This window comes from Brassica napus, chromosome C4 (assembly GCF_020379485.1).
Source record: "Brassica napus cultivar Da-Ae chromosome C4, Da-Ae, whole genome shotgun sequence".
Lineage (NCBI taxonomy): Eukaryota > Viridiplantae > Streptophyta > Magnoliopsida > Brassicales > Brassicaceae > Brassica > Brassica napus.
This window is the reverse complement of record NC_063447.1, coordinates 1,348,897-1,374,296: the sequence shown is the minus strand read 5'-3', so window position 1 is coordinate 1,374,296 and position 25,400 is coordinate 1,348,897. Positions and strand designations below refer to the sequence as shown.

Genomic DNA, 25,400 nt, shown 5'->3' with positions numbered 1-25,400 from the left:
AGTCCTCAATTTAGGGAGTATTATGAAGTTTTACTAAATTAATTGACCGAAAATGAAAACGATGTCCATGTACCATGAAAGTGAGTTTAATATACATTAATACAAATGTAAAATGTGTTTAGAAATTTTAAAACAACAATAAAGATCATAGGCTTCAGTATCTAGAGCATTTACCGAAAAATTAAATATTTTCCTAGGGGTTAATACGTAGATTTTGAGAAAAAATCAAAAGTATGAAAATTCTGTTTTAATGCATATTTGCATCCTTCACTAACATAGATGAAAGTCAAAGATGTTTGGAACTTTTGTTGTCTCTGTTTTTTTAGATAATAGCGATTTTATAGTGGAGTTCACCAATTTAGGGAGTATTATGAAGTTTTACTAAATTAATTGACAAAAAATTAAAACGATGTCCATGTACCATGAAAGAGAGTTTAATATAAATCAGTACAAATATAGAATGTGTTTATAAATTTTAAAGTTGGAGCCAGTAAGGTCATGGATTCCATTAATCACATAATGCACGCAGTTCACAGGGGAAGAAAAGTTTTCAACTGCTGCAGCACTACTACATCCATCTATAGTAGTGGACATTGCTTCCACAGATTTCTCAGGGACAAGTCCCTCAACAATATCTCCGAAGGCATCAATCTTTATGCTCCATTCTTCTGGTTTGCAAGAAGAAGAAGAAGAGGAGATGTGTCTACATAGAAACACTCCAGAAGAAGCACCTAATGGTTGACCAAAAGACATTTTCTTTCCATCTTCAAAGAACACTTGCCTGTGAAAACTACGAGCAAGAAGAAGGCTTGAATCTGTTAAGCATGGTCCAGTATAATCTTTGACATGATGAAGAACAAGAGGGCTTGTGGAGGAGGTCTTGCAGAACCATTTTGGTGAAATCTTTCTCCTTGAGAAGATTCGAAGAGCAGAAGCCATTTCTAGAGCTAAAAGAAGTCAAAAAGCAAAAACTTGGGATGGTGATTTTTACACGAACAGTAGAAGCAAAAATTTTCTCATCTACGCAAGATCTAGACAGGACAGAAAGAGAGAGAGAGATGTATATTGATTAAGGTAAGGATCTTAATATTAAAACCCTTAGTTTCCTCAAAAACGAGACAAAGAGACACATCATTATAGCTTTCCTTTGGTTAAAGTAATGAGCTTTACCAGATATTTTTCAACTAACTAGAAAGGGCAAACACGCAAATGAAATGATGTTTCACAAACTTGTAACTCTACGAACTCTGCTTTCCGCCAAGTTTGTAAAGTAGTTGCCGTTTTTAGGTAGTTATGACCTTTTTTTTATTATGCATGAGCAATTTAGTTAGAGCCTCTTACACGGGTTTTTAGGTGAAAATTTTTTTTTTTAATTTTTTTTCATAAAAAAAAAAAATTAACCAATTGCGGGCCGTCACGTGTCAGTGGGGCCCGCAAACAGTGCTAAAACCGAGTTAGAAGCGCCCCTTACAGAAAAGCATTAAGAGACGATTTTTATTAAAACTGTGGAACCCACCTCTCAAGAACCAACTTAAGAAACAGGGTTAATGCTGCTTTTAGAGCCCACTAAACGAAGCTTGTATGCTTATAGCTGATACGGTGCGTTTTGAATAGCTCCGGTCAGGTAGAGAGAAAGGCGAATTCTCTCTCTGATCTTTGAAATAATGTTGGTCTTGGAGCCAAGTACTGCATGCATCCACAGTGATTTCAAATAATTGTGTAACCATTTGCACGCGGTCCACTTAATTTGTTAACAATAGGCATGGGCACGGGATCAGATATCCGAGTTTTTGAAAGTATTTATGATTTGTTTCGTATGTTACAGATATCTAATTTTTAGATTTGCTTTGCTTCGGAAAAATAAGGATATTCGGATAAACACGGATATTCGGAAAACGGATATCCGGAAAATAAATAGATATTTGCAGATATTTACGGATACTTATGGATATCTTATCTGCTTTGATTAATACAAATAATCTTAAAAATTTGAAACAAATTTGTTTTGTAAAATATGTTTTTGCATGATATATAAGATAAAAATTAAAAGAAGTTGTGAGTCTACATATTTTGTAAATTTTTAAACTTAGGTAACAATTATAATAACAAAAAAACTTAAGAAAATGGTTATAACTGTTATAAAAAATTTCTCTTCCTTTTACGTAATACTCTTATATAAGTAATAGTGTGAATAGAATATGTCAATCATATGTTAGAATAATAATTATATAATTTTATACATTTAAAACTTTAAATATAATCAAAATATACATGTATTTATATATTGTCGGATCGGATCGGATATCAGCTTCCCAAAATTTTAATATTTGTGATTTGCTTCGATATTAATGGATATTGATTTTTAGTATTTGTTTTGTTTCGAAGGTTTATGGATATCCGAAATTTTCGAATCGAATCGAAACGAATAACAAATCGAATTGAATTTAGCGGATATAATGCTCAGCCCTAGTTAACGATACTAACTCTCTTTCGTTATACATTATGTTTTCTAAGAAAGCACAAGCACTAAGAGAATTCATTTTTTTTTCCTTAAAGCACTTTAAGAAATATAGATTAAAAAAATGCAAACAATTATAAATAAAGATGTATAATTTAATTGGTTAAACAATTTTTAATAAAGTAAAAATTGACATTGAAATGTCAAAACATCACCTATTATTAAATAACAAAAAACATTGTAAAAACATCATATATTATAATAAAACGGATGTATTTTTTCTAGCTTTTAGTGCTCCATCTTTTTAGTAAACAAATATTGAAAAGCAAGAGTGTTGGCATAGACAAGAACCATGTATGGAAAACTAGATAGATTGATGTTTTAAAGTTATAGTCTTCACAAAGAGATAAGTTCATAAACTAAAAACAGGTGCCATAAGTTGTACATGAATACAAGAGTATTCAAGTAGCTTTTATTTGAAGACTAAAACGGCAGAGAGGCCGTGTGGGCGAGCAAAATAAGATTCATTTCTTGTCTTTCCTCACATCAATAAACTCCTTCATAACAGTTATCACGCTCGCCATGATCTTTTCCTGATCAGAGGCCGTTACTGGAACATATGGCACCCCGAGTGTCTTGCTCAACTTTGCTATTTGTTTGGATCTACACACTATTTGAATAAAAAGAAAAAAAAAAGAGTTTAGTGTTTTAGATTGATCAAGAAAAACAGTCTGAGAAAGAGAAGAAAAGAGGGACTTACTCAGGTGTAATGTGTATGGAGATAGCTTATATGTGATCAAGTAAAAGTACACTGCCTGCACAAAAAAAGAACATTAAACTGAGACGCGCCATGATTCAAGAAAATGGTAAAGATCAAAGCTCTGAGAGCATAGCATTATTTACCGGGAAATATAATTTAAATGCAGCTTGGAACACAAGAAAGAAAATGCAATACAAAGGGAGTTCCTTGATTCTGGATAAAATCTTTGTCAGGCTTGTGGTGAGGACCTATCGAAAAACGGACATGTCAAAGTTAGTTTGTGAAATCATATGGTCTGATTTTCACATTAAACCTCTCAGAGACCTTGGATGTGAACCAGAAAGTTAAGGCTGTCAGTAGAGGTAACATGTTGTCTTGAGTCGAAAGATCACCAACCCATATTCCACCGTTTTCAAACACTTTATCTAATACACACATGATATTAATCTGTTTTAAAAATAAGTACTGAGTTAGTAGACAAGAGTGAGAACATATACAAAAAAAAAATTCACTTTCGTTTTTTTACCGCTTGGATACAGGCCATGGGGATTAATAGATCAAGAAAGCATAGTGGCATATAAGACAAGCCACATTTTTCAAATCTGATGTACATAATTGAAAGTCAAAGATAGACATTCATTGTTTCATTGTTTGGGACATAAGACATAGTGTAAGGAAACTCACTTTACTGTCAGCTCTGCTTCCAATTTTTTGTTTTCAGCCAGATCTTTTGGATCACATGTCTGCATCACTCTCCTCACGTTTTGAATGCTCATACGCAAAATCTAATTTACAAAAGAATTGTGTAAAGGTTTCAAAAGCAAAGTCGAGTAAGCAAACAAGAAAAGAAAAAGAAACTGTTAAGAGTAGTTTGGGTTGGTCGGACCGTATTGGTTCTGTCATATCAATAGAGATTGAGTTTGTTGAGATAAGGACAATGTATTATAGATAAGTCTTTGGTAGTTGTAGATGTGGCCAAATCTTCTCAAGAAGATACCGTAAAGATGTATAAGTACTTGACGTATGTGAATACAATACACAGCTTCCATAACACATTCTCTCTGAGTTTACATGGTATCAGAGCTTGTGTGAAAGATCAAATAAAATTGTAAAAGAGAGACTGTGAGGGATGACGAAGGGAGAGATCACGACTGCAGGTAGCAGCAACAACGAAATCAGTATGGGATCACCTTACTTTCTGTCGCACTCCGACAATCCGGGAGCGTCAATCACTCCGGTTACGTTGACTGGAGAAAACTATGCCGAGTGGGCATCGGAGTTGGAGAACGCGCTTCGTGCGAAGCGCAAGATAGGTTTCATTAATGGCACCTTGTTGATGCCTGATGAGAATGAGAAACCAGCAGAGGCCGAGTTGTGGAAGACGGTTAACTCCATGATTGTGGGGTGGATAAGAACCTCAATCTCAGCCACTGTGCGTTCGACTGTGACGTTCACACCGGATGCGTTCAAGATGTGGAGCGACCTGAAGAGAAGGTTCTCGATTGGAAACGCTGTGCGTGTTCATCAGCTTAAAGCAGAGTTGGCGGCTTGCAAACAAGACGGGTTGACTGTCTTGGATTACTTTGGCCGGCTTTCATCAAAATGGGAGGAGCTGTTGAGCTATAAGCCCCTTCCGACTTGTACCTGTGGAGCGTCTGAGAAGATTAACAAGGACTATGAAGAGGAGAAAGTCCATATGTTTCTCATGGGACTCGATGATGCGAGGTTCGGTAACGTCTGCACCAATATCATTGGGATGGACCCATTACCAGACCTAAACTCGGTCTACCAGAGAGTTGTACGAGAAGAACGAAGGCTTCTGACGTCCCGTGTGGAGACCAAACAGGACGCTGTTGGCTTCTTGACCAGATCAGAGGTGACCCATGGAGATACCGGGCCAGCAGCTGTCGTTACAAGAAGTCGTGGAGGAGTGATCTGTTCTCATTGTGGAAGAACAGGACACGAAAAGAAAGAATGTTGGCAAATCATTGGCTTTCCTGACTGGTGGACAGAAAGGAACCAAGGAGGAGATCGGACTGGACGTGGAAGAGGAGGAAGCAGAGGTCGTGGACGTGGTCAAGCGCAATCAAACGCGATGCAGGCACAAGTCTCAGGAGGGACAAACGTTCCAGCTTTGACAGCAGAACAGTGGGCATCACTCACGGCGCTACTAGAACAACAAAAGCCAACTCCGATTCCAGAGAAGCTCAACGGTAAGAAACAAACCGGAGAGGTTATACTGGACACTGGAGCATCACACCACATGACTGGTGATGCAAGACTACTCAGTGACATGCATGCTGTGGTGGGATGCCCAGTGCGGTTCGCTGATGGAAGTCAAGTGCAAGCCACACGAAGTGGTGTACTACGACTTTCAGAGAAGATAACACTGCCTCATGTCTTATTAGTCCCTGACCTGAACTGCACATTACTGTCTGTGGCGAAGTTGCTGAAACAGACAGGTTGTCTTGCTATGTTTTCTGATACACTGTGTGTTTTGCAGGACCGTTTTACGAGGACCCTGATTGGAGCAGGTGAAGAACGGGGCGGTGTGTATGTTTATCGGGATGTTACAGTCAGGCGAGGTCTCAGAGTTAAGGGAGCAGAGGACAAGGCTTTGTGGCATCGCAGGCTGGGGCATCCGTCTTTTGGTGTTTTGAGTCATTTACCTTTTGTTTCTGGTGTTTCGAATCACTCCGACAAGTTTGGAGGATGTGATATTTGTTTTAAATCAAAGCAAACTCGTTGTGTTTTTTCAGAAAGTTATAACAAAGCTTCAGTTCCTTTTGAATTAATACATGTTGACTTATGGGGACCGTACAGAGAACCAGCATCATGCGGGGCTATCTACTTTCTAACGATCGTCGATGATTGCTCACGAGCTGTCTGGATACATCTATTGTTAGAGAAATCCGAGGTGAAAACGGTGTTACCCAACTTTTGTTCCTTTGCCCAGCGACAGTTCGGACGTCAAGTTCAAACAGTCCGCAGTGACAATGGGACAGAGTTTTTGTGTCTGTCAAAGTACTTCGCAGAGAGCGGCATTGTACATCACACTTCATGCGTAGCAACTCCACAACAAAATGGTAGAGTGGAAAGGAAGCACCGGCATATCCTCAACGTATCAAGATCAATCATGTTTCAGGCGAATCTCCCTATAAAGTTCTGGGGCGAGAGTGTGCTAACCGCAGCACATCTCATCAATCAAACTCCCTCCAGCCTCTTGCATGGGAAATCTCCGTACGAGTGTCTGTATGGAAAGTCTCCATCATACGACAGAATCAAAACGTTCGGATGTCTGTGTTACGCACACAAATCATCTCGCGACAAAGACAAGTTCAAAGCAAGGAGCAGAAAATGTATTTTCGTCGGATATCCATTCGGCAAGAAAGGATGGAGGTTGTATGATCTGGAGAATGAAGAATTCTTTGTGTCCCGAGACGTGGAGTTCACTGAGACGTCGTTCCCATTTCGCGATGATCAAACCAGTTCTCCTGCGGGGCTCTCATCTCTGCATAAGATCGTTGAGGTTCACGATCCTATCCAGCCAGTTCCTGAGTCCAGGGGGAGTAACCCAGAAACGACGGAGGAAAAGACGCAGGAAGATACAGAAGCTGTAACAGAGACGGTGGAGTCTGCTGGCCCAGTGACAGATCTCGAAGCACCGGAAACAGAGCCTACTTCAGAGGTTCTGGTTACAGAAACAGAGCAACCTGCAGTGGCAGAAACAGAACAGAACCTTGGCAGAGGTCATCGTGTTCCAGTGCCTTCAGTCAAGCTTCGCGATTACGTAACATACAACTCGCAATGTAGTCCTGATAAACATAACACACCCCCAGTTCTTCTCGCTCCGTCTCGGCACTCAGAAATGAGTCCAGGTAAAACCGCTTCCGCTTCCTCATATCCCATTACAGCTTATATCACTGATGCGGTGTTCTCAGAGAGACACCAAGCTTTTCTCGCAGCGATTACCGCAGGGGTGGAGCCGCGAAACTGGAGAGAAGCAATGCTCGATCCTGTATGGAACGGAGCTATGTCGACGGAGGTAGTTGCCTTGGAGGAACAGAGAACTTGGGATGTTACAGAGTTGCCTAAAGGAAAGAAAGCACTGATATGCCAGTGGGTTTACAAGTATAAGTACAACGCGGACGGGACAGTGGAGAGACCCAAAGCGCGACTCGTTGTGTGCGGTAACAGGCAAGTGGAAGGCCGAGATTATGGGGAAACGTTTGCGCCTGTGGCGAAGATGACGACTGTTCGCACGTTGTTGGAAGTAGCAGTTGCGAAAAACTGGGAAGTGCATCAGATGGACGTGCACAACGCCTTCCTACATGGAGACTTGGAGGAAGAAGTGTATATGAAGATGCCCCCAGGCTTCTATGGCGACAGTCCTACGAAAGTGTGTAAGCTGAGAAAATCTTTGTATGGCTTGAAGCAGGCTCCGCGCTGTTGGTTCGCTAAACTTACAACTGCGCTTAAGAAGTTCGGGTTCAAACAATCATACTCTGATTACTCCCTGTTCACGTACATCAAAGATAGCCGAAGTCTGCGCGTTCTCATCTACGTAGATGATCTGATAATCGCTGGTGATGACTTGAACATGATGACAAGATTCAAAGCTTACTTGAACGGGTGGTTCAAGATGAAGGATTTGGGCAAAGCAAAGTATTTTCTTGGTATCGAGATAGCAAGAGGACCGATGGGAATGTTTCTTTCGCAGAGGAAGTATGCTCTGGACATAGTGGCAGAAGCGGGTTTGTTGGGTTGTAAGCCAGTAGCGACGCCTATGGAGCAGAATCACAAACTGTTGGCGGACAAGGGGCCATTCTACCGAGATCCAGTGAGGTTTAGACGAGTTGTTGGTCGGCTGGTGTATCTTGCGATTACAAGACCAGAGCTGAGCTATACGATTCATATCTTGTCACAAGTAATGCATAAGCCAAGGGAGGCTCATTGGGATGCGGTGGTGCGTGTACTCAAGTACCTGAAGGGGTGTCCAGGACAAGGGATTATGTTAAAAGCCGTCAGTGATCTCCGTATAAGAGCCTTCTGCGATTCGGATTGGGCTTCATGTCCATTGTCGAGAAGATCGCTGTCTGCGTTTGTGGTGCTGTTGGGAGACTCACCCATTTCCTGGAAGACCAAGAAGCAGGACACCGTGTCTCATTCTTCCGCGGAAGCAGAGTATAGGGCGATGGCGGCGACACTACGAGAGCTGAAATGGTTGAAGCGTTTACTTGGAGACTTTGGAGTGAAACACAGTGACCCTATGCAGATGTTCTGCGATAGTAAATCGGCCATTTACATAGCTACGAACCCTGTGTTTCACGAAAGGACGAAACACATCGAGTCAGATTGCCACAGTGTGCGTGATGCAGTTCAGGACCGGCTGATCACGTTTCGTCATGTACGGACCACAGAGCAACTGGCCGATATAATGACAAAGGCTTTGGGGAGCTCATCGTTTCACTATCTACTAAACAAGTTGGGCGTTCGAAACTTACACGCGCCAACTTGAGGGGGAGTGTTAAGAGTAGTTTGGGTTGGTCGGACCGTATTGGTTCTGTCATATCAATAGAGATTGAGTTTGTTGAGATAAGGACAATGTATTATAGATAAGTCTTTGGTAGTTGTAGATGTGGCCAAATCTTCTCAAGAAGATACCGTAAAGATGTATAAGTACTTGACGTATGTGAATACAATACACAGCTTCCATAACACATTCTCTCTGAGTTTACAGAAACTAACTTTTAACTCCCAAACTTGTCTCTGAATCCGCATTTTGACTGGCCACATGAGTCCACTCGCCAGTAAAGCCGTAAGAACAACAGACGTCGACCTATATACATACAAAGAGTAGTGACCAAACCAAACCACTGTAACAAAATCATCAAAAACATAAAGAGACCAACCAAAATATAATAATCAAACTAGATACCAGTTGAAGCCGGTAAAGTCATGGATTGCCATAATCACACACTGCACGCAGTACACAGGGGGATATAAGTATTTCATTTCTAGACTCCAACCAATTAGATTATTGACCATTGCTTGCACAGCTTCCACAGATCCATCAGGGACAACATCTCCTAGAGCATCAATCTTTATGCTCGATTCTTCTGGTTTTCCAGAAGAAGAGGAGATGTGTCTACATAGCAAAACTCCAGAAGAAGCACCTAATGGTTGAGCAAAAGACATTTTCTTTCTGTCTTCAATAAACACTTGCCTGTGAAAACTACGAGCAAGAAGACTTGAATCCGAGAAAGTGGACTTAGTATTATAATCTTTGACATGATCATGAAGAACAAGAGGGGGGGTTGAGGAGGAGGTCTTGCAGAACCATTTTGGAGAAAGGTTTCTTTTGTAATGCCCGTCCCCCAAATCATATTCTTGTGACATAACTTTAACAACAAGAAACACCTGCATACACTGAAAAAGAAAGAGGGAAAATGGTGAATAACACACAGTCATTCAGTGAGGATAGTCATTTCTGCCCACATGACTCCTAACATTATTAACCAACTTGCATGCGAAAATACTAATCCTAGAACATTCATCACCCAACATATTAAGCAATTAACAAACATAACACATCATTTATTTCAATACACATTCATTAATCTCATAACCATTTCCAATATTAATAATAACATGACAACTTAGGCTGGCCGTCACCTCGAAAGGTCGTACGCCACCTAGGGCTCGTCAGCCGGTTTACGGGCTTTGACGAGATCGCCATGTCTTCGTCCTCAGTCCGACTTTACACATTTAATATTTACTTAACAACTTCATCACTTATCACTTTAACATTTATCAACTAACAGATCGTCATCAACATTATCATCACAAATAATCATCAAACAATCAAACATACCAAATTCCTAGACCTAGCATTTAAGAATACAACTTGACTAATAATAATAAAAGTCCACAGATCGCACCCTCACCTTTGCTTTAAGGTTGAAAGTGGGTTCTGAAACTAGCGGGTTGACACTCTGTTCTAGTGATCTGAAACTGCATTTGCGTTCGAAGCGAATTAAGGTTTCTGGTTTTGACAGAACAAGATGATTCTTGTCCAGGAAGAAACGAAAATAAGTATTTTTTCTTACCTCTAAACAAGATAACGTCAACAGATATAGATTCCTTGCAGCTAGATCTTTTCAGAGACACCTTACTCATGTTCTAACTCTCTCTGGTTCACCGGGAAACCTTCTCACAAAACCCCTATGTGAAATTGGAAAAACAGGTTTCGGACTTGGAATTTCTGGATTCAGAAAACAGTGATTTTTCTCCAAATTGAAGATCGAATAACTTCCATAGTTTACCTCTTAATGAAGCGTTCTTAGTGGATATAGAAATCTGGTAACGTCAGCTTTTTAAAAATATCACGAAAGTCACCTAACTCCTTTTGTATCAACCAGAAATATCTTTCCAATATGGCTCTGTGAAACAGAAAAACCAGATCTGAACCGATTTCAGAAACGTAATGGTTTTTTCCCAACTTGTAGATTGAGTAACTAACTGATATTTACCTCATAATTGAGATTCGAAAGTTGTTGTGTCTTCCTTGCAACGAGATCTATTAATCCAACTTTAGTTCTTTGCCTAACACTTTCGTATCTGGTCGCAAACGTCTCTCCAGAATCCCAACTTGGCACTGATATCTCAGAGTAACTGCATGCTGCGTTGTCGGTTATTTTGGCAGAGCTTCGCCGTAAAAATTGTCTTTCCCTCTGCCCTCAATATATATGTATAAGAGTTTAGGGTTCAGATCATTCAAAATTACTAAAATACCTTTTTTAGGGTTTTGGCTTAAAACGTGGGCTTTACGTTTAAGGTTTTAAAATTTGCTGGGGTTGGGCTGTGACAAATATTTCTTCTCCTTGAGAAGCTACGAAGTGCAGCAGAAGCCATTTCTTTTGAGCAAATGCTAGACAGAACAGAGCAATATTTGGAACGGCCGGCGGCGGCGCGGTGGTGATTCTTGGAACAGCAAAAGCAAAATGTCCCTCAGCTACTAAGCAAAAGTAAAAAAGTAACACGCCTACGAGACAAAGGAGAAAAGTAAGATTTTTTTCAACTAACTAGAAGGACAAGCACGCAAATGAAATGATCTTTCAACAAGTTTGTAACACTTACGAAAACTCTGCTTTCCCGCCGTGTTTGTAAAGTAGTTACACTATTTTTTATGCATGACCCTAACTTGGGTCTTTAAAGCCCAATACTTTACTAGGTTTTGAAGGCCCACTATAATCGAAGCTCTGTTGCTTTAGCCCTGGGACGGATCCGGATATCCGGGAAATTTAGGGTATCCGGATCCGGATCCGCATCCGTCGGATCCGTGGATTTAATATCCGGATTCGTGGTTTCTGGATATCCGGGTTTCGGATATCCGTCTCGATATTCTATTATCCGCGGATATCCGGATCCGGATCCGGATCCGTCAAAATAATTAAAAATAATTTTTTTAACAAAAAATACTAATTTTTTTAATATAATACATAAATTAAATATTTATAAATATATTTATATATGTATAATATTGTAAAAACTAAAATATAATATTATAAGATTAATTCATGTATAAATATTAATATCAAATATAAATATTAATAAAATTTAAAAATTTAATGTATTTTAAAAATACGGATCCGGATCCGGATATCCGGACCTAAAAATTAAGATATCCGGATCCGGATTCGGTTTGCACGGATCCAAGATTTTACTATCCGGATTCGGATCCGGGCACCCCGGATATCCTATTTTCGGAGCGGATCCGGAGCGGATCTCGGATCGAATCCGGATCTCGGATAATAAGTCTCAAGCCTATGTTGCTTATCGCTGAAACGCTGCGTTTTGGATAGCTCCTACTGTCAGCTCAAGTGTGGTGATTTCAAAAACCTCTGTGTGTTGTGTCTCTCAGATTTTGTAAGAGTTTTCATTTTCTTATGTTGTTGTTTCTCGAGAAAATAAATGCTGCGAGAACTCTAAAATGGAAGTGTTAACGCTTGCTTACATGTAGAAACTAAAGCATGAATTTGGATTCCTTTGTAATGAGATTAAAATTGGTTTTTGATCTTGTTCTTGTTAAGTGACAAGTATTTTTTTTTTTCCAAAAGCAGGATCGTCGTGTTTATGACTTGCTTGATGAAACTCAATCGGCTTCACCAAGTTCTGATGCAATGATTCGTAAAGTTTTTTTACTTTTAACAAGCTTTGTATACATGCTAGTAGTCGTTATCTTCAGACCTAATTTATTGAACACAAGTCTTGCGTATAAACACTCTATCTCTTTTCATAGTCTTGAAAAGTGAGATAAAGAGTTTTGATGTGACTTGTGTAAATAAATATATTGCAGCAATAAGACGTCCTGATGTGAGTAAGCTCTTGAATCTCCTTGATGTTAGTCATCTCTTCCTCTACAGGGCAGCCATCACCACCTTCGCCTATGCCATTTTCCTTTCCGCAGTCAAAAGACCAAAGTGTTGGTCATGAAGAACCTCGTATGTACTCCTCAGAGTCATCTTCTAGTGTTCCAGATAGAACAATCTCACGGAGTTCAGTTCTGAATCAGAGAATCAGAACTCTAGAGAGACAACTCAAGGACCGAAAGAAGAAGTGACCGATTCTTTTTCTTTTATGTTGAAGTCAAATCAGCACTAAGATATAGGTTCAGAATATGAGAACAAGTTGTACATGAATACATAGTATTCAAGTAGCTTTTATTTTGAAGATTAAGGCAGAGAGGCTGTGTGAGAGCAAAATAAAATTCACTTCTTGTCGTCCTTCTTCAACACGTCAATATACTCCTTTATAACAGTTATCACGCTAAGGTACAAGTTTTTCCCTGCTCCTTTTCTTGTTATTTGTGTGTGCATGTGACCCTTTGTAAATTTGTCACTGTTCAAGGCCACGAATACAAATGCCTTCTCCTTTCATATATCACTCCGTGAACTATAATCTTGATGATGAAGTATGGATCTCTCTGAAGTATTCATCCTATATACATTTTTTATACTCTCAGAGATCATCTTCTTTATTTACGTACACCTAACGAGATCCTCTCCTCTTCTTCATCACTCCAACAGCCTGCAGCTAGAGATGTAAGGATGCTCCAAACTAGCGTACTTCGTCCAATACGCCTGATACTTGCTTATCCCCAGCTCCGTCCACGGCTTCGAGTGTCCATTAAAATGTATAACCGCTGACCTCTCAATCTTCTTCACATCGATCTCTCTGTTATACCCCAATCCAAGCAAGTGCCATTTCTTCTGAAGCGGTACCGTCAGATTATAAAACGTCATCAGCCCCGGCGGCAACGTCCCAAGCTTCCACAGCGTCCTGTTCTCATTCTACAAAAACCAAACATAACATTTTAAACTTAATATACATATACACTTGGAGATGAATGATAAGAAGAAAGAACTAACCAGGTTCTGCCAAAAGTGGTAAGTTTCTGTGATGTTATGCTTCCTCCACTCCCCAAGATCAAACACGTTCATCCCATAAGCCCACCCGCAATACTCCGGATCAAACCTCTCCGACACGTGGCGATCACTGAAGTTTAAGTAACTCTTCAAGCGATGGAAACTTGCGCCGCACGTCTCCACCGCCCCGTTGACTTTCCCTTTGAGATCAACCGACCAAAGGGGAGTTAGATCCTTCTGAACAACCACGTCGTCGTCAAGAAAGAGTACTTTCTCCAGCTTAGGGAAGATCTTGGGGATGTAGAACCTCAAGTGGTTTAGCATGGAGAGGTACTTAGGGTAACGGTACTTGAGACTCTCGGCTCCTGACTCAGCAGACTCTGACCTCTCCGTCTTGAAGTAAAACTCCTTCATGGCCTCTGACTCGAGCTGTTTAAGTACTGGTGAGTAAGACGAGTTGAGCCAAGAGAAATCTTCGAACCGTTGGACTTGGACCGTTGCTTCTTTAGGAGGGTTTAGGAGGAACCACATGCTCATGGCTCCGAAGTTGAGTTTATCAGTCACGATGTGGAACACGTGGAGGGAAGGATCGTCTGCGTTGGTGACTGTGGAGTTGACAACAACCGATGCAGCCAAAACATTATCAGAGAAGAGAGCGTAGTGATAGAGATCTGGATTCTCCAAGTTCTCCATTCTTGGGAAGTGTCTCATTGGTGCAGGGAGGAGAGAGTACTCTAGGTTCAAGGTCATGGTGAGGCAGTGGATAGCGTGTGGGATTGATTTGGAAGCTAGCTGGTTCAAGAAAGTAGTATGAGTTTGTGTGGAGACGAGTTCTTCTTCAGCTGTTTGTAGCATTGCTCTCAGCTTGTTTGTCACCAAGTTGCAATCATATAGCTTCTCCTTTGCTCTAGATAACAGCTGTCCCATGTCTCTGATTGTATCAAGAACTCTGATGCAATAAACAAAAAAAAAGATTACTATCTTAAGAACACAGTATTAGTATTATAGCTCTCATGAGTCAATACTGGATTAAACTTGAAGTAACTTGAGTAGCAAGTTATCACTTTCCTACCTAGTTATGGAATAGGAAAGAAACAGAAAAGTCCATGATGATTAGGAGTTATCTAACATCATATGTGTTTAACACTTATAATTATCTATATACGGATAATTTTTAGTGAATTTTCTAAAGCAATAAGAGTTTGACATTATATTACCTTTGTTGTTGATCAATATTAGTTGATTCTTCTTGTTCTTCCTCCATCAATGCTAGCTTTGCTTCTAGCTCTTTGTGCAAGGCGAGGTTGTTGGTCATTTTAGCAAGGCTACTGTAAACTCGCACCATGATGATTTGGTCTTGCATGAGATGCAACAGATCTTCAAAGCTCTTGCTCTTGTGATACTCGTTTCTCCAGATGCTGTAGTTTCCTGGTGCTACGGAGTCGATGGACTTGGAACGTTGGATGGCTGCCTTCTCAAGGGCTTGGAGATTATCTTTGTTCATTAGATCTCTTGCACGTTTCTCTCTTCTCTCCTGTCTCATCCTCTTCCAACAACACAAGGGATCAGATTAAAGCAACCGTGTCACGCAAGCTTGAAGGGTGTAAAAAGAAAGTTACCCTTTGATACAACTTCTCTGGTGTATCGTTCAACACTTGGCCTCCTCCTTCTCTTGTCCAGGTCCCGTGACCGAAGTTATTATCCATTTGATCCTGGTGAAGATACCACAAGCATCGTCAGTAACTTCGTACTGGTTAAAAACATAGAAAAGTTATGATATACGTTCATATATATCCACCTCAGAACTCTCAACTTCGTCCTCTACTCTCCATGACAAAGAAGGATCTTTCTTCCTGATTGCATCTATGCTCAAAGGATTCGAATCGGATGTTGTAGCAGTACCATTGAGAGCATCAAGCATCTGTGTCATACACTTGTATTAAGTATCTTTTAGCAACACAAAAAAACGGACTTACAAAAGACAAAGAGACACTTGCCTCTTTTGAGAAAAGAGAGGGAAACGATTCAAGAGCCGCCTTTTCTCTCCAGCCAAGATCCTGAAACCAAGCATCCAACACATGATGATCTCATTCCAAATCTTTCATAACCAATTAAGTACAAATGTGATGATATAACTGTACCTTGTCGATGAAGTTACTCTCTTTATTATCTGAAACGTTTAATAAAGTATATGAGGAAAGCAAACACTCGTGCCATTAACGTCAGATAATATAAAGAAATATACAAGAAACGATCAAGAGAGAACGAACCAAAGGGTGATTGGATGTGAGGAGCGTAGAAGCCGAAGATGGAAGAGGAAACGAGAACGTAGACAAACGCCATGATGAATGCAACTGGGAGCGAACATAGAAAGAAGTCTCTGAACCTGTTCCTTCCCTCGACTCTCCTCGCCATCCCTAAACCTTCAAACCCTGAACGATGATTCTTAGAGACGATCGATCAACAAACTGAATCGTTCTTTATCTCTCTCTCCAAGAAGCTTTCTCTTTGTTCTCTCAACGAGCTATTTCAAAATCGGTTATTTATATGCGCGGGGAGCTGAAACGTCATCGTTTTGATTTATCAGATTATTTCTTTGGCGGTTGAGCCTTACTGTTTTCTTTATTTACATATGAGCCCCGATTCTTGTTAATTAAACGTCGTCGTTTCAGCCCAACACCTTAACAGCGTCGTTTTCAATCGATTGGCTAGAAACGACATCGTTTAATCTATGCCAGGCTGGCAACCCTTGCGCCGTCTATTAAATTAATTAAGTAAAAGTAAATGAATCACGCGTAGGTTGAGATGGGCCCAATAAAGACGCGATATTTATATAATGCCCAGACACGTTGTTAGCGCTGCTTTTATTGGGCCCATTTAATAAACACGTACACGTGATAACTAACTTATTACACACAAACAAACAAACAAACCTGTCTTTATTTATATAAGTTAAATTAAATCTGAGTTCCGCGAAAGACTCAGATCCTTTCTTCGTTTATCTCCGCCGGATCTCGAAGACCAAACGATGTCCGCCGCCGACGGAATATTCCGCTGCATCTTCGAAGGCTGCATCTCCGGCCTCGACTCCGCTATCGAGCGGCGTCCCTACCACAAAAACTGCGACTGCGCGCTTCACGACGGCGCCAAGAAGAGTCAAAACCAGCGGCGGAAGCCGTGCCGACGCCACGGGAGCTCGGAGAGCATCTCGTTCCCGATCCGGAAGTCGTGGAGCGAGGGAAACATCATGGCTATGAACTTCCCGGCGGCTTCTTCGTCGTCTTCATCGAATCTACAGTCGCTTTCTTCGTCTTCTTCTCTCGCGACGCTGGCCGATTTGCCGGCGGAGACGGCTGCGGTGGTGGATCAGAGGAGACCTCGTCAGCTGGGGTGGACGATCGACGAAGGTGATGATTGATAGATCATTTTCCACGTTTAAGGTTGTTTGTTGTTAACTGCTAATCTCCCAGGTTTAATTCAAGTCTCGTCATAATTATGTTTTCTAATTTTTTGCTTGTTCCAAAAAAAACAAAATCAAAACTTTGAAGAGATTTGTGGAGTATGTTTATTTATTTTTGCGATATTGGAGTTAAATATCATCATTAATTTGTGTAACTTTTTTTTGTTCAATTTGTGGAGTCATTGTCATTAGACAACAGGGGATTTCGAATATCTGTGGTTTCTAAAGGGTGCCATGTATTTGGGGAGTCAAATGTTATTGTTAATGGCGTAGTGTGGATCTCTTAAGCAATGTATGAAAAGGAAATCAAACGTATAAATTTTTAACGTAAGGGCACACCATGTGTTGACACAGTGGATTTGAAAGTGTTCACATGTGTTTTGGCTTGTAACAGAGTGGATCCAAAAATATGTGGAAACAAAGATCATAATGTCAAAAAGAACAATAGTCCAGGCCCTTCTCTTTTTGACCAATCCTTTTAGATCCAGCGTTTGATGTTAAGAGACTTTTTACAAGGTGTGGTGGAATGAACATGAATTCGACAATTGAAGAAAAACAATAAGCTTTAGTGTTTCCTGATAGTTAACATCAGATTAAAGAAAGAATGAGGCTTCAAAAGAAATAATCCTAATAGATATAGGTATGGAAGAGTAGGCTAATTATGCAGAAAGCATAGACCATCAATTTATATAGTAAACACTCGCACATGTATACACACAAATTAACCCGTAGCATTCATTGTAACGTTAAAATAGAATCCAGCAACTAAAGCCTGAATGAACCAAACACTAGTCGCCAATCAACCCATGCTTCTATCTTAATGCGCGCGAGTCCCGACAAATAGGGCATGAACCATGAATCTTGAGCCACACATCAATACATTCCACGTGGAAGCAGTGGTCACATTCTGGTATGAACCGTACGGTTTCTTTGCTCGCATACTCTGATAAACAAATAAGACACGCAGTTCCATTTGTCCCCGGAAGCTTTATACTTTCTCCCAACTCCATTTTCTTGTATGTTTCTATTGTACACTGGTCAAGGCCCCTATTCGTGGCCCTTCCGATCATCTCTCTTGATTCCACAATCTCTTGTCTCGGGGAATCGGAACCCTCGACATTGCTACACTTGTCTACGAGGCAAGCGATACATGTTAAACAGAGAAAGAATAAGATGACTCCTCCGAATATGGACACGCATACTATTATTGATTCTTTTCCTCTGTTTCTTTTAGAAGCTGCAACTGTGTGAAGATAACACTTTAGAGTCTAGACCGTTAAAGGAACACCGAATTAATTCATATTTCGATTTTATCACTTTGTATTTATTTAGGTTCTTAGCATAAAAGTACAGTAATTGAATTTAAACTGAATTGAATATGGGTTTTTTTTAAAACTTCTAAATAACATCCCTCTGATTTTTTTTCTATAAAAAAAATCAAATTATACGGTTCTTTTTATTTTAATATAAAATTTTGAATAGAAATTACAAACATTTGCCAGTCCCACTAATGCACACTGGCAGGGTATTAATCACTAAGTTTATTAAGGTTGAATACATTGGATGCCAGATTTTCTATTTATAGGATGTAAAGAAATAGAGAAATGTTATTAAAAAAAATTTAGAATTTGAGAATCCTTCTGCAGTTAGTGTCTTCAGTCTTTCTTTAGACTATTAGTTGGATTTGATATTTTCTATAAAACACCAAAATATTAAAGTCAAAACCTGGTTGTCAAATTTAATTCCTACTATGATTTTATATTATTTTCATAAAGATTGCGTGGGTTTGAAGCTTTCACCAATTCTTCATACATACGACCAATGGGGTTTACTTGGATCATCAGGAACAGAGAATAACATAAGAAAATTACCGAATCCATACCAGGTTCATTACCGAAGCATTTGACTTCGAGGGAGGCCTTGTTCTTGAATCCACATCTCAAGTAATCCATCTCATAGCTCGTGCAATTGGGCGAGTGCCACTCCAGCAAGAGGCTTTCGCTGTTGATGTAACTAGCCGGAACATCTAATCTCTTCACAATCTGGCAAGAACGAAACGCAGAGCTGCTTGCCTGCTCATAACTAGTTGTGGCGTAGAAAGAGGAAGTAGAATTGCTTAGGCAAGGGATGGACCGATACGAGGAGGGTAAGACGACGTCACCAGGACAGGTAAAGAACGTGTGTTCGGTATAGAAAGGAGAAGAGAAGGGAGATCCTGAAAGGTTGAATGTCAAAAGCCGCTTAGCCAAACAGTTGTCAGGGTCGCTGATAGATATACGTTGGTTTAGGTAGTCGATGCTCTCGACAAGAAAGGCTCCGGACATGGGAAGGTGTAGGACTGTTTTATTGAGATTGTTGCTACGGAGATTGAATCCCTTGTGGTCACAGAAAGGAAAACGAATGGGTACTTCCGAGGGCGGCCCGCAACTAAGCCATCCCCAGCGGGAAGGAGGACATTTTTTAGGTTTTGAGGCGTGACGGAGAGGTAAGAGGAAGAAGAGGAGGAAAAATAAAGTGAGCAGTTGCTTTGAGAATGTCATAATGTTGTTTGGCTACTAACGGATTTAGCCATTCTAATAGACAATTGTATCAATTCATACGTAGTTACGCTTAGCAAAGTCTCTGTTTTTCTTTGAAGAATATATCAATAGTCAGAGAAATCTATTTAACAAAACAAATGCAAAAGAGATGTGCTAATTACAGAGAATAGAGTAGGCATGGCCATAAAAACAAAACCGAAAACCGAATCCGAAACCGAACCAAAGTTGAAAGATAACCGAACGGTTCCTATATTTCTATAACCGAAAAACCGAAATCGAACCGGAACCGAATGGATACCCGAATATCCGAAATAAAATTTATATACCTAAAAATATTAATTATATTTAGTATTAAAAATACTAAATATTCAAAACTCACTACTTATATACCGAACTATCAAAAAAAAATCGAAATACTCGAATATTTTTTTTATCTAGAATATTTTAAATTATCCAAATTATCCTAAAGAACCGAATTACTCGAATAGTTTTTATCCAAAATATTAAAATTTATCCAAATTACCCTATTTATATCCAAAAAATTCCCAATAAATTGTTTTTACCCCGGATCATCCAAAATTAACCGAAAAAATCGGAACCGAACCATAACTGAATTGAAACCACAAATTTATAGGATATTAGTCGGTTCTTATAATTGATATCTGAGCCGAACCGAAACCAAAAAGAACCGAACCGGATCCGAACCGAATTTCATAGATTAACGAAAAACCGAAAACCGAAAGAACCCAACCGAAAACCGAACGCCAAGACCTAGAATAGAGCCTGGGAAAACTTCTCTTTTATTCCAACATAAACTAAATCAAATAGACCAGACAAAGAAGCTTAGAAAGATTAAGATGACAATTTCATCAATGTTCTTATTCATACAAGAAGAAAGATAAAAAAGGAATGACTTTTAGCTCACTGTTATCACCCCAAAAGATGATTCCTTTTGCTCAGAAGAAAAGAAAAACGACGACGTCTTTGATAACGATGATCTGGAACAACCCCAGAGAGATCACCATGAGATTCCTGGTCAGCTCTTGGTGAACGTAATCCGCCAAAACCTCCTCCATCCCCGCGTTGATGTGGAACAGAACAGGGATCTTCCGTACGAGAGACGCGTTGCTGTAGCCTCGAGAAGACGGGAGACGAGCCAGCTGAGATTGCCCGAGAGAACGATCGCCGACGAGATTACTACAGTCCGGTTTGAGTCTCTGTGTCAGTGAAAATGGGATCGAGGAGATTTCTCTTCCGATCACGGCGACGGAAGGGGAGGAGATGTTGGTAATCGAGAAAGGTGAAGACTTTGAGAGAGAGAGGTTGTGGGTTTGACGGTGGAGGCCGAGGAGAGAACGACGGAGAGACATCGCGGCGTCGGAAGCGGATTTGATTTTTGGATCTGATCGGAGAAAAAAGAGCAAGTGACTGAGAAAGATGAAGCATATATAGGTCTAATTTCATAGGATTGGTTTATTAATTAATGAGTGAGATAATAATTATATAACATCTGATTAATCATGTCTGAACTATATAATATACTATGAAGCAACATAGTCATTTGCACAAGTCAGGTTTACTATGATATCTGCAATCTAAACTAATTCACACACATTTACATAGTGAGTGAGAGAGCCAGAGAGGTATTGTGAAATTGGCAAAGAAATTGTTAGTGAGAGAGGGATTTTTTTTTGTTCAAATCGCGTTTGTAACCGAAACTGAATTTCCGATTCTTCGGGTCTAATTAATATATAGTATTTTAAAAATAATATTAATGTTAACTTATTAACTTATCAAAAGATAGTAATATCTCTTACGTTAACTAATTGGCAAAGAACTTGGATATGAACATATAATGGATAACATAAATGAGATATTTGGATAAACATATATGCCATTAGATAGACAGAAACATTACACATATTACTTCCTCATATATAATTCAAAGAAGGAAAAAAGTCAAAAATATCTTTTGATTATCTTAAGTATGAAAAATATTCCCAAAATACAAATATACCAGTTAATGAATTCAACTTATTCATGATAATGTTAGCAAATACTATACGAAAACTGGATTACTTTCACTCTAAGAAAGAAAAAAGGATATATCTATTTCTAGTTGAACCTCAAGTCTTCCTATACTGAACAAGATAAGAAGCTTGAAAGCTAGATATCACCAGATACCTGTGAACTAGAAGATGGTAGTAATAGCTGCTGCGTCAAGCCGGTTTGCGGGTAAGCCGCTGCTATAACCTTCTCTTTCGTCAATGGATCCGATCCGTTATTATTCTTTACTACAAAAGTGTGAAACAGTGTCTCTTCAGCTAATGAAAGCTTAGACTCCATAACACTAACAACCTCTGAGTTTCTCATTGCTTGTATGATTCTCGAAGCTGGATGTGACTCCAACGGTGAGACCACTCTCACAACAACCTCTTCTTCCCCAGCTTGAACGTCAACAACTTCTTGACTCTCTTCTCCCTTAGTGGCCATTGTCTTTGACTCGGTTACTGCTTCAGCTTCAATGATCTTTACTCTCTCTTGAAGCTCTTTGATGTAAGAGATCGCGTCTCCAAGTAAAGAAGCTTTGTCCATTTTAGATATGTTTGGAACTACAGCTCGCAACGCGTAGAATCTCTGGTTAAGCTTCTCCCGTCTCTGCCTCTCAGCTTCCACATGGTTCAACGCCTCCTCTCTCCCGTTAGCAGGCTTCCTCCCTCGCTTCCTCGGTCTCTTCTCCTCCACAACAGACACTCCTTCTGGTAATAAACTCGCTGGTCTTTTCTCATTACAAGAAGTCTTCATCACCTTGTGATTCTTATCGTCTACAACAACCACATTCACATTCTCTTGCACTTTCACATCTATTTCTTGAGATGTGTAACCAATTGTTGAGCCGTTATTGTTGTGATGTGAGCTATTCAGTTCTTGTCCGAAAAGCTTGTGAATCTTTCCTCCGCTCATGTTTGGTGGCTTAACTCTCCTGGCGAACAAACCTTGAACAGACCTAACCAACTCTACATTCTCAGGCAAAGACCAAACAGAACCAAGCTCAAGAACACCAGCATCAGTAGGAACCATAACAACAGTCCTTATCCCAGCTGATTTAACCATAAAAGACCTAAAACAATAATCAGAGCCAACCGCATCCGACAACCACACGTGTCTCCCCGAAGCAAAGCACCTCCCCGGACCACCTTCTCCGTGGTTAAAAAAGAAATACATCGAAGCCAAGAAGAACATCTCAGTAGCCGTAACGTTCTCTAAGTTCAAAGCGTAGTCGTCTTCATCGGATCCACCGAACATCCTGTGTAGCTTCTGAAGCACTCTCTTCCTCATGTACTGCCACCTCATCTCTTCCTCTAAGTTATAAGCCATAGATTCCTCTTCCTTGGGCTCGCGGCAACACCCGTCTCCCCAAGCGAGGACTTGCTGTCCGGATCTAGACACGGTCTGCTGCCAGAACACGGCGTAGTTCCAGCTGAAACTCTCGGGGTTTGGAGAATCCACGAGGCGAGAGAGCTTCTCGTTGAGACCATCGTCGGTTCCCATGACGAGAAACAGATTCTGATTTGAGTTTGAGTTCGCTGTAAGAAAATCGGAAGCTGAGTTTCCTAACACGGCGCTGGCCATGGATCTAGTATCTTCATCTTCCCATCCTACTACATCACTCGTATTCATCTTAAACAAAACTTCAGCAGAACCAAACGGTATATGAAAACAAGAGTTTGGAGAAGAAGAAAGAGAGAGAGGGGACTTGGGTAAGTTTTGTACGAAGAAGAAGACTCTTTTTAAAAAAACCAACCGTGGTTTACTTATGCAACGTTTTAGAGTTGGGTTATGAGGTTAACCATGGTTGAGTTTCCTAATGTTTAGAACTAGAAACCTGATTAATGTGTGAATTTAAACACGTGTATATGTACCTACGTGAGATTCAAATATTTGTATAGATCACATCCAAAAAAATAAAATAATAATAATAATTAGGAAAATAAAAAAAAGTATAGATCATCATCACATGGTCGAAAGATTTTTAAATAGATTTATGTACCAAATAGTACTGAATATAATTGTTTATATTATTTTGTCTCAACCAATAAAAAGCAATCACATGCATAAAAAACGAAAAGAAAAAATATCGTTTGAATTATCTGGTGGGGTGGTTATTTATTTCAGACATCGTTATTAACGTGGGTCCATTTAATTGGACTATCTGTTATTATTATTCTCATTAATAGTCCTTTAATTTAATACACGATGTAATGAAATTACGTTTTCCTTTTAATTTTAGAAAATTTGAAGAGAAATTATTTGTCGCATAAGATTTGCGTGAATCTCATGCCTAACTGTAACGTTCAACAAAAGGAGTCTCGCTCCGTGAGACCACATGTGATGACTTTAACCTAACTTTTTCTTATCCGCATGTTGTTGTAGTTTTCTTATCGCTTTGCTCCCCTTAGATTCAAATCATTTTAAATATATGTAACATATCACATGATTATCTGTAACATGGATTTAAAGTAGTAATTGCTTGAGTTTATATCGAATTATAACCAAAAACATATTTATGGTAGTAGCATTTACTAAAATCGTTAAAATGTTGCAATATTTTTATACATCAACTTTATTCCCGTGTGGAAGGAACTATGTTACATGGAAACGGAAACGGGTACGCGGAAGCAGAAGCGTATAGAAGCGCAGAAGCGAGATTTTTTGAAAAATTAGGAAGCGGGTACGTATTGGAAGCGTATATCCATATGTGTATATAAGATTTTTTTTTAAAAAAATAGGACTAAAAATTATATGTTATAAATTTAAATAAATTATTTATTCATTTGCAATAATTTTGTAATGATTTCATATTAAAACTGTGAAAATAGACATAAATTAAGTTTAAAAGAAATTATTATATTAATTATTGTTAATGCTTCATAAATAATTGACACAATATATTTGAATATATGATATATGTTTAATAAAAACTTCAATACATAAAGATAATTTATAGTATTAATTTTAATATTTATATATTTATATCTTCTCTATTCATTACTATTAAAATTTTGATTTTACAGAAATTAATAACTATGATTATATTTTTATTGATATTCAACCTTGTATTTTTTTTTTAAAGAACGGAAGCGTGATTCCAAAACAAAATCATAAGCTTCCAACGTGTTTTTAAAAAGAATATTTTGGAAGCGTTTTGGAAGCGAGATTCCGTAAGCTTCCACAAGGTTCCGAAGCGGGAAGCGGACGTCCGAAGCGGGAAGCGGGAAGCGGACGTCCGATGAAGCTTCCGTGCAATGTAGGGAAGGAATACTCACCCGGGATGAATTTAACATCTTTATATCATATACAAAGTGGTCATGATCTTTTGCTAGACCATTATTATTAGTCTACACGGAGTTTCTAGCTAGTCTTCAATAAATTTAGTTACACGGGAGTCTTGTCAAGACTAGCTAGAAAATCCATGATACAATATATCGTTCATGATAGTAATTCTGAAAATTTAATCATATATGATTGGGCAAGATTACTTGATGGATTCGATTAGTGACATAAAATGATAATTTTTGGGTTTATGGATTAAATTCTCTCAAATAGCTATTTTTTAAGTGTTTGTCACAAAAATAAATCTCAAAGAATAAAATGACCAAATTTTTTTTTTTTATTTTGAAAATTTTAATTTTATTTTTAATTTTTAAAAATTTGAACTCATCTTCAAAACTCAATCTCTTAAATCTAAATCCTA

The 25,400-nt window shown here is 39.2% G+C and overlaps 8 protein-coding genes across 8 annotated transcripts; 1 reads left to right on the top strand and 7 right to left on the bottom strand.

Moving 5' to 3' along the window:
* Nucleotides 1–387: 387 nt before the first annotated feature.
* LOC111205141 lies at nt 388–2,447 on the bottom strand. Its single transcript, XM_022700567.2, has one exon. It carries the CDS (start codon nt 937–939, stop codon nt 445–447), a length of 495 nt encoding a protein of 164 aa, XP_022556288.1. The 5' UTR covers nt 940–2,447; the 3' UTR covers nt 388–444.
* Nucleotides 2,448–2,689: 242 nt separating this feature from the next.
* LOC111205569 lies at nt 2,690–3,983 on the bottom strand. The gene is made up of 4 exons (XM_048754396.1): nt 3,543–3,983; nt 3,362–3,466; nt 3,219–3,273; nt 2,690–3,128 (listed from the first exon to the last, which is right to left on the bottom strand). Exons 1-4 carry the CDS (start codon nt 3,654–3,656, stop codon nt 2,983–2,985), a joined length of 420 nt encoding a protein of 139 aa, XP_048610353.1. The 5' UTR covers nt 3,657–3,983; the 3' UTR covers nt 2,690–2,982.
* A 5,129-nt stretch (nt 3,984–9,112) lies between these two features.
* Nucleotides 9,113–10,310, bottom strand: LOC106412504 (mitochondrial inner membrane protein OXA1-like). Its single transcript, XM_022700719.2, has 2 exons — nt 10,166–10,310; nt 9,113–9,647 (listed from the first exon to the last, which is right to left on the bottom strand). Exon 2 carries the CDS (start codon nt 9,642–9,644, stop codon nt 9,144–9,146), a length of 501 nt encoding a protein of 166 aa, XP_022556440.2. The 5' UTR covers nt 9,645–9,647; nt 10,166–10,310; the 3' UTR covers nt 9,113–9,143.
* A 2,943-nt stretch (nt 10,311–13,253) lies between these two features.
* Nucleotides 13,254–16,213, bottom strand: LOC106414686 (putative galacturonosyltransferase 2). Its single transcript, XM_013855295.3, has 8 exons — nt 15,916–16,213; nt 15,787–15,815; nt 15,643–15,702; nt 15,444–15,566; nt 15,265–15,357; nt 14,863–15,191; nt 13,649–14,594; nt 13,254–13,570 (listed from the first exon to the last, which is right to left on the bottom strand). The coding sequence occupies exons 1-8, from the start codon at nt 16,058–16,060 to the stop codon at nt 13,295–13,297; spliced, it is 2,001 nt and encodes a 666-aa protein (XP_013710749.3). The 5' UTR covers nt 16,061–16,213; the 3' UTR covers nt 13,254–13,294.
* A 303-nt stretch (nt 16,214–16,516) lies between these two features.
* LOC106450505 lies at nt 16,517–17,436 on the top strand. Its single transcript, XM_013892177.3, has one exon. It carries the CDS (start codon nt 16,674–16,676, stop codon nt 17,061–17,063), a length of 390 nt encoding a protein of 129 aa, XP_013747631.1. The 5' UTR covers nt 16,517–16,673; the 3' UTR covers nt 17,064–17,436.
* A 29-nt stretch (nt 17,437–17,465) lies between these two features.
* On the bottom strand, nt 17,466–20,212 carry LOC106411893 (putative RING-H2 finger protein ATL21B). Its single transcript, XM_013852748.3, has 2 exons — nt 18,988–20,212; nt 17,466–18,342 (listed from the first exon to the last, which is right to left on the bottom strand). Exons 1-2 carry the CDS (start codon nt 19,643–19,645, stop codon nt 17,918–17,920), a joined length of 1,083 nt encoding a protein of 360 aa, XP_013708202.1. The 5' UTR covers nt 19,646–20,212; the 3' UTR covers nt 17,466–17,917.
* Nucleotides 20,213–20,422: 210 nt separating this feature from the next.
* Nucleotides 20,423–21,967, bottom strand: LOC106415722 (succinate dehydrogenase subunit 4, mitochondrial). Its single transcript, XM_022702146.2, has 2 exons — nt 21,830–21,967; nt 20,423–21,047 (listed from the first exon to the last, which is right to left on the bottom strand). Exon 2 carries the CDS (start codon nt 21,013–21,015, stop codon nt 20,602–20,604), a length of 414 nt encoding a protein of 137 aa, XP_022557867.2. The 5' UTR covers nt 21,016–21,047; nt 21,830–21,967; the 3' UTR covers nt 20,423–20,601.
* Nucleotides 21,603–23,436, bottom strand: LOC125585401 (transcription factor ABA-INDUCIBLE bHLH-TYPE-like). Its single transcript, XM_048754395.1, has one exon. It carries the CDS (start codon nt 23,324–23,326, stop codon nt 21,812–21,814), a length of 1,515 nt encoding a protein of 504 aa, XP_048610352.1. The 5' UTR covers nt 23,327–23,436; the 3' UTR covers nt 21,603–21,811.
* Nucleotides 23,437–25,400: the final 1,964 nt, after the last annotated feature.

Coding starts and splice junctions, on each gene's coding strand:
- LOC111205569 (XM_048754396.1), bottom strand. CDS start 3,656: ATGTGTGTATTAGATAAAGTGTTTGAAAACGGTGGAATATGGGTTGGT. Junction 3,467..3,542: donor CTTTCTGGTTCACATCCAAG/GTCTCTGAGAGG, acceptor GTTTTTCGATAG/GTCCTCACCACAAGCCTGAC. Junction 3,274..3,361: donor CATTTAAATTATATTTCCCG/GTAAATAATGCT, acceptor TTTTTTGTGCAG/GCAGTGTACTTTTACTTGAT.
- LOC106412504 (XM_022700719.2), bottom strand. CDS start 9,644: ATGCAGGTGTTTCTTGTTGTTAAAGTTATGTCACAAGAATATGATTTG.
- LOC106415722 (XM_022702146.2), bottom strand. CDS start 21,015: ATGTCTCTCCGTCGTTCTCTCCTCGGCCTCCACCGTCAAACCCACAAC.
- LOC125585401 (XM_048754395.1), bottom strand. CDS start 23,326: ATGAATACGAGTGATGTAGTAGGATGGGAAGATGAAGATACTAGATCC.
- LOC106450505 (XM_013892177.3), top strand. CDS start 16,674: ATGTCCGCCGCCGACGGAATATTCCGCTGCATCTTCGAAGGCTGCATC.
- LOC106411893 (XM_013852748.3), bottom strand. CDS start 19,645: ATGACATTCTCAAAGCAACTGCTCACTTTATTTTTCCTCCTCTTCTTC. Junction 18,343..18,987: donor ATGCTTCGGTAATGAACCTG/GTATGGATTCGG, acceptor ACACAGTTGCAG/CTTCTAAAAGAAACAGAGGA.
- LOC111205141 (XM_022700567.2), bottom strand. CDS start 939: ATGGCTTCTGCTCTTCGAATCTTCTCAAGGAGAAAGATTTCACCAAAA.
- LOC106414686 (XM_013855295.3), bottom strand. CDS start 16,060: ATGGCGAGGAGAGTCGAGGGAAGGAACAGGTTCAGAGACTTCTTTCTA. Junction 15,358..15,443: donor ACGAAGTTGAGAGTTCTGAG/GTGGATATATAT, acceptor TATCTTCACCAG/GATCAAATGGATAATAACTT. Junction 14,595..14,862: donor AATATTGATCAACAACAAAG/GTAATATAATGT, acceptor TTATTGCATCAG/AGTTCTTGATACAATCAGAG.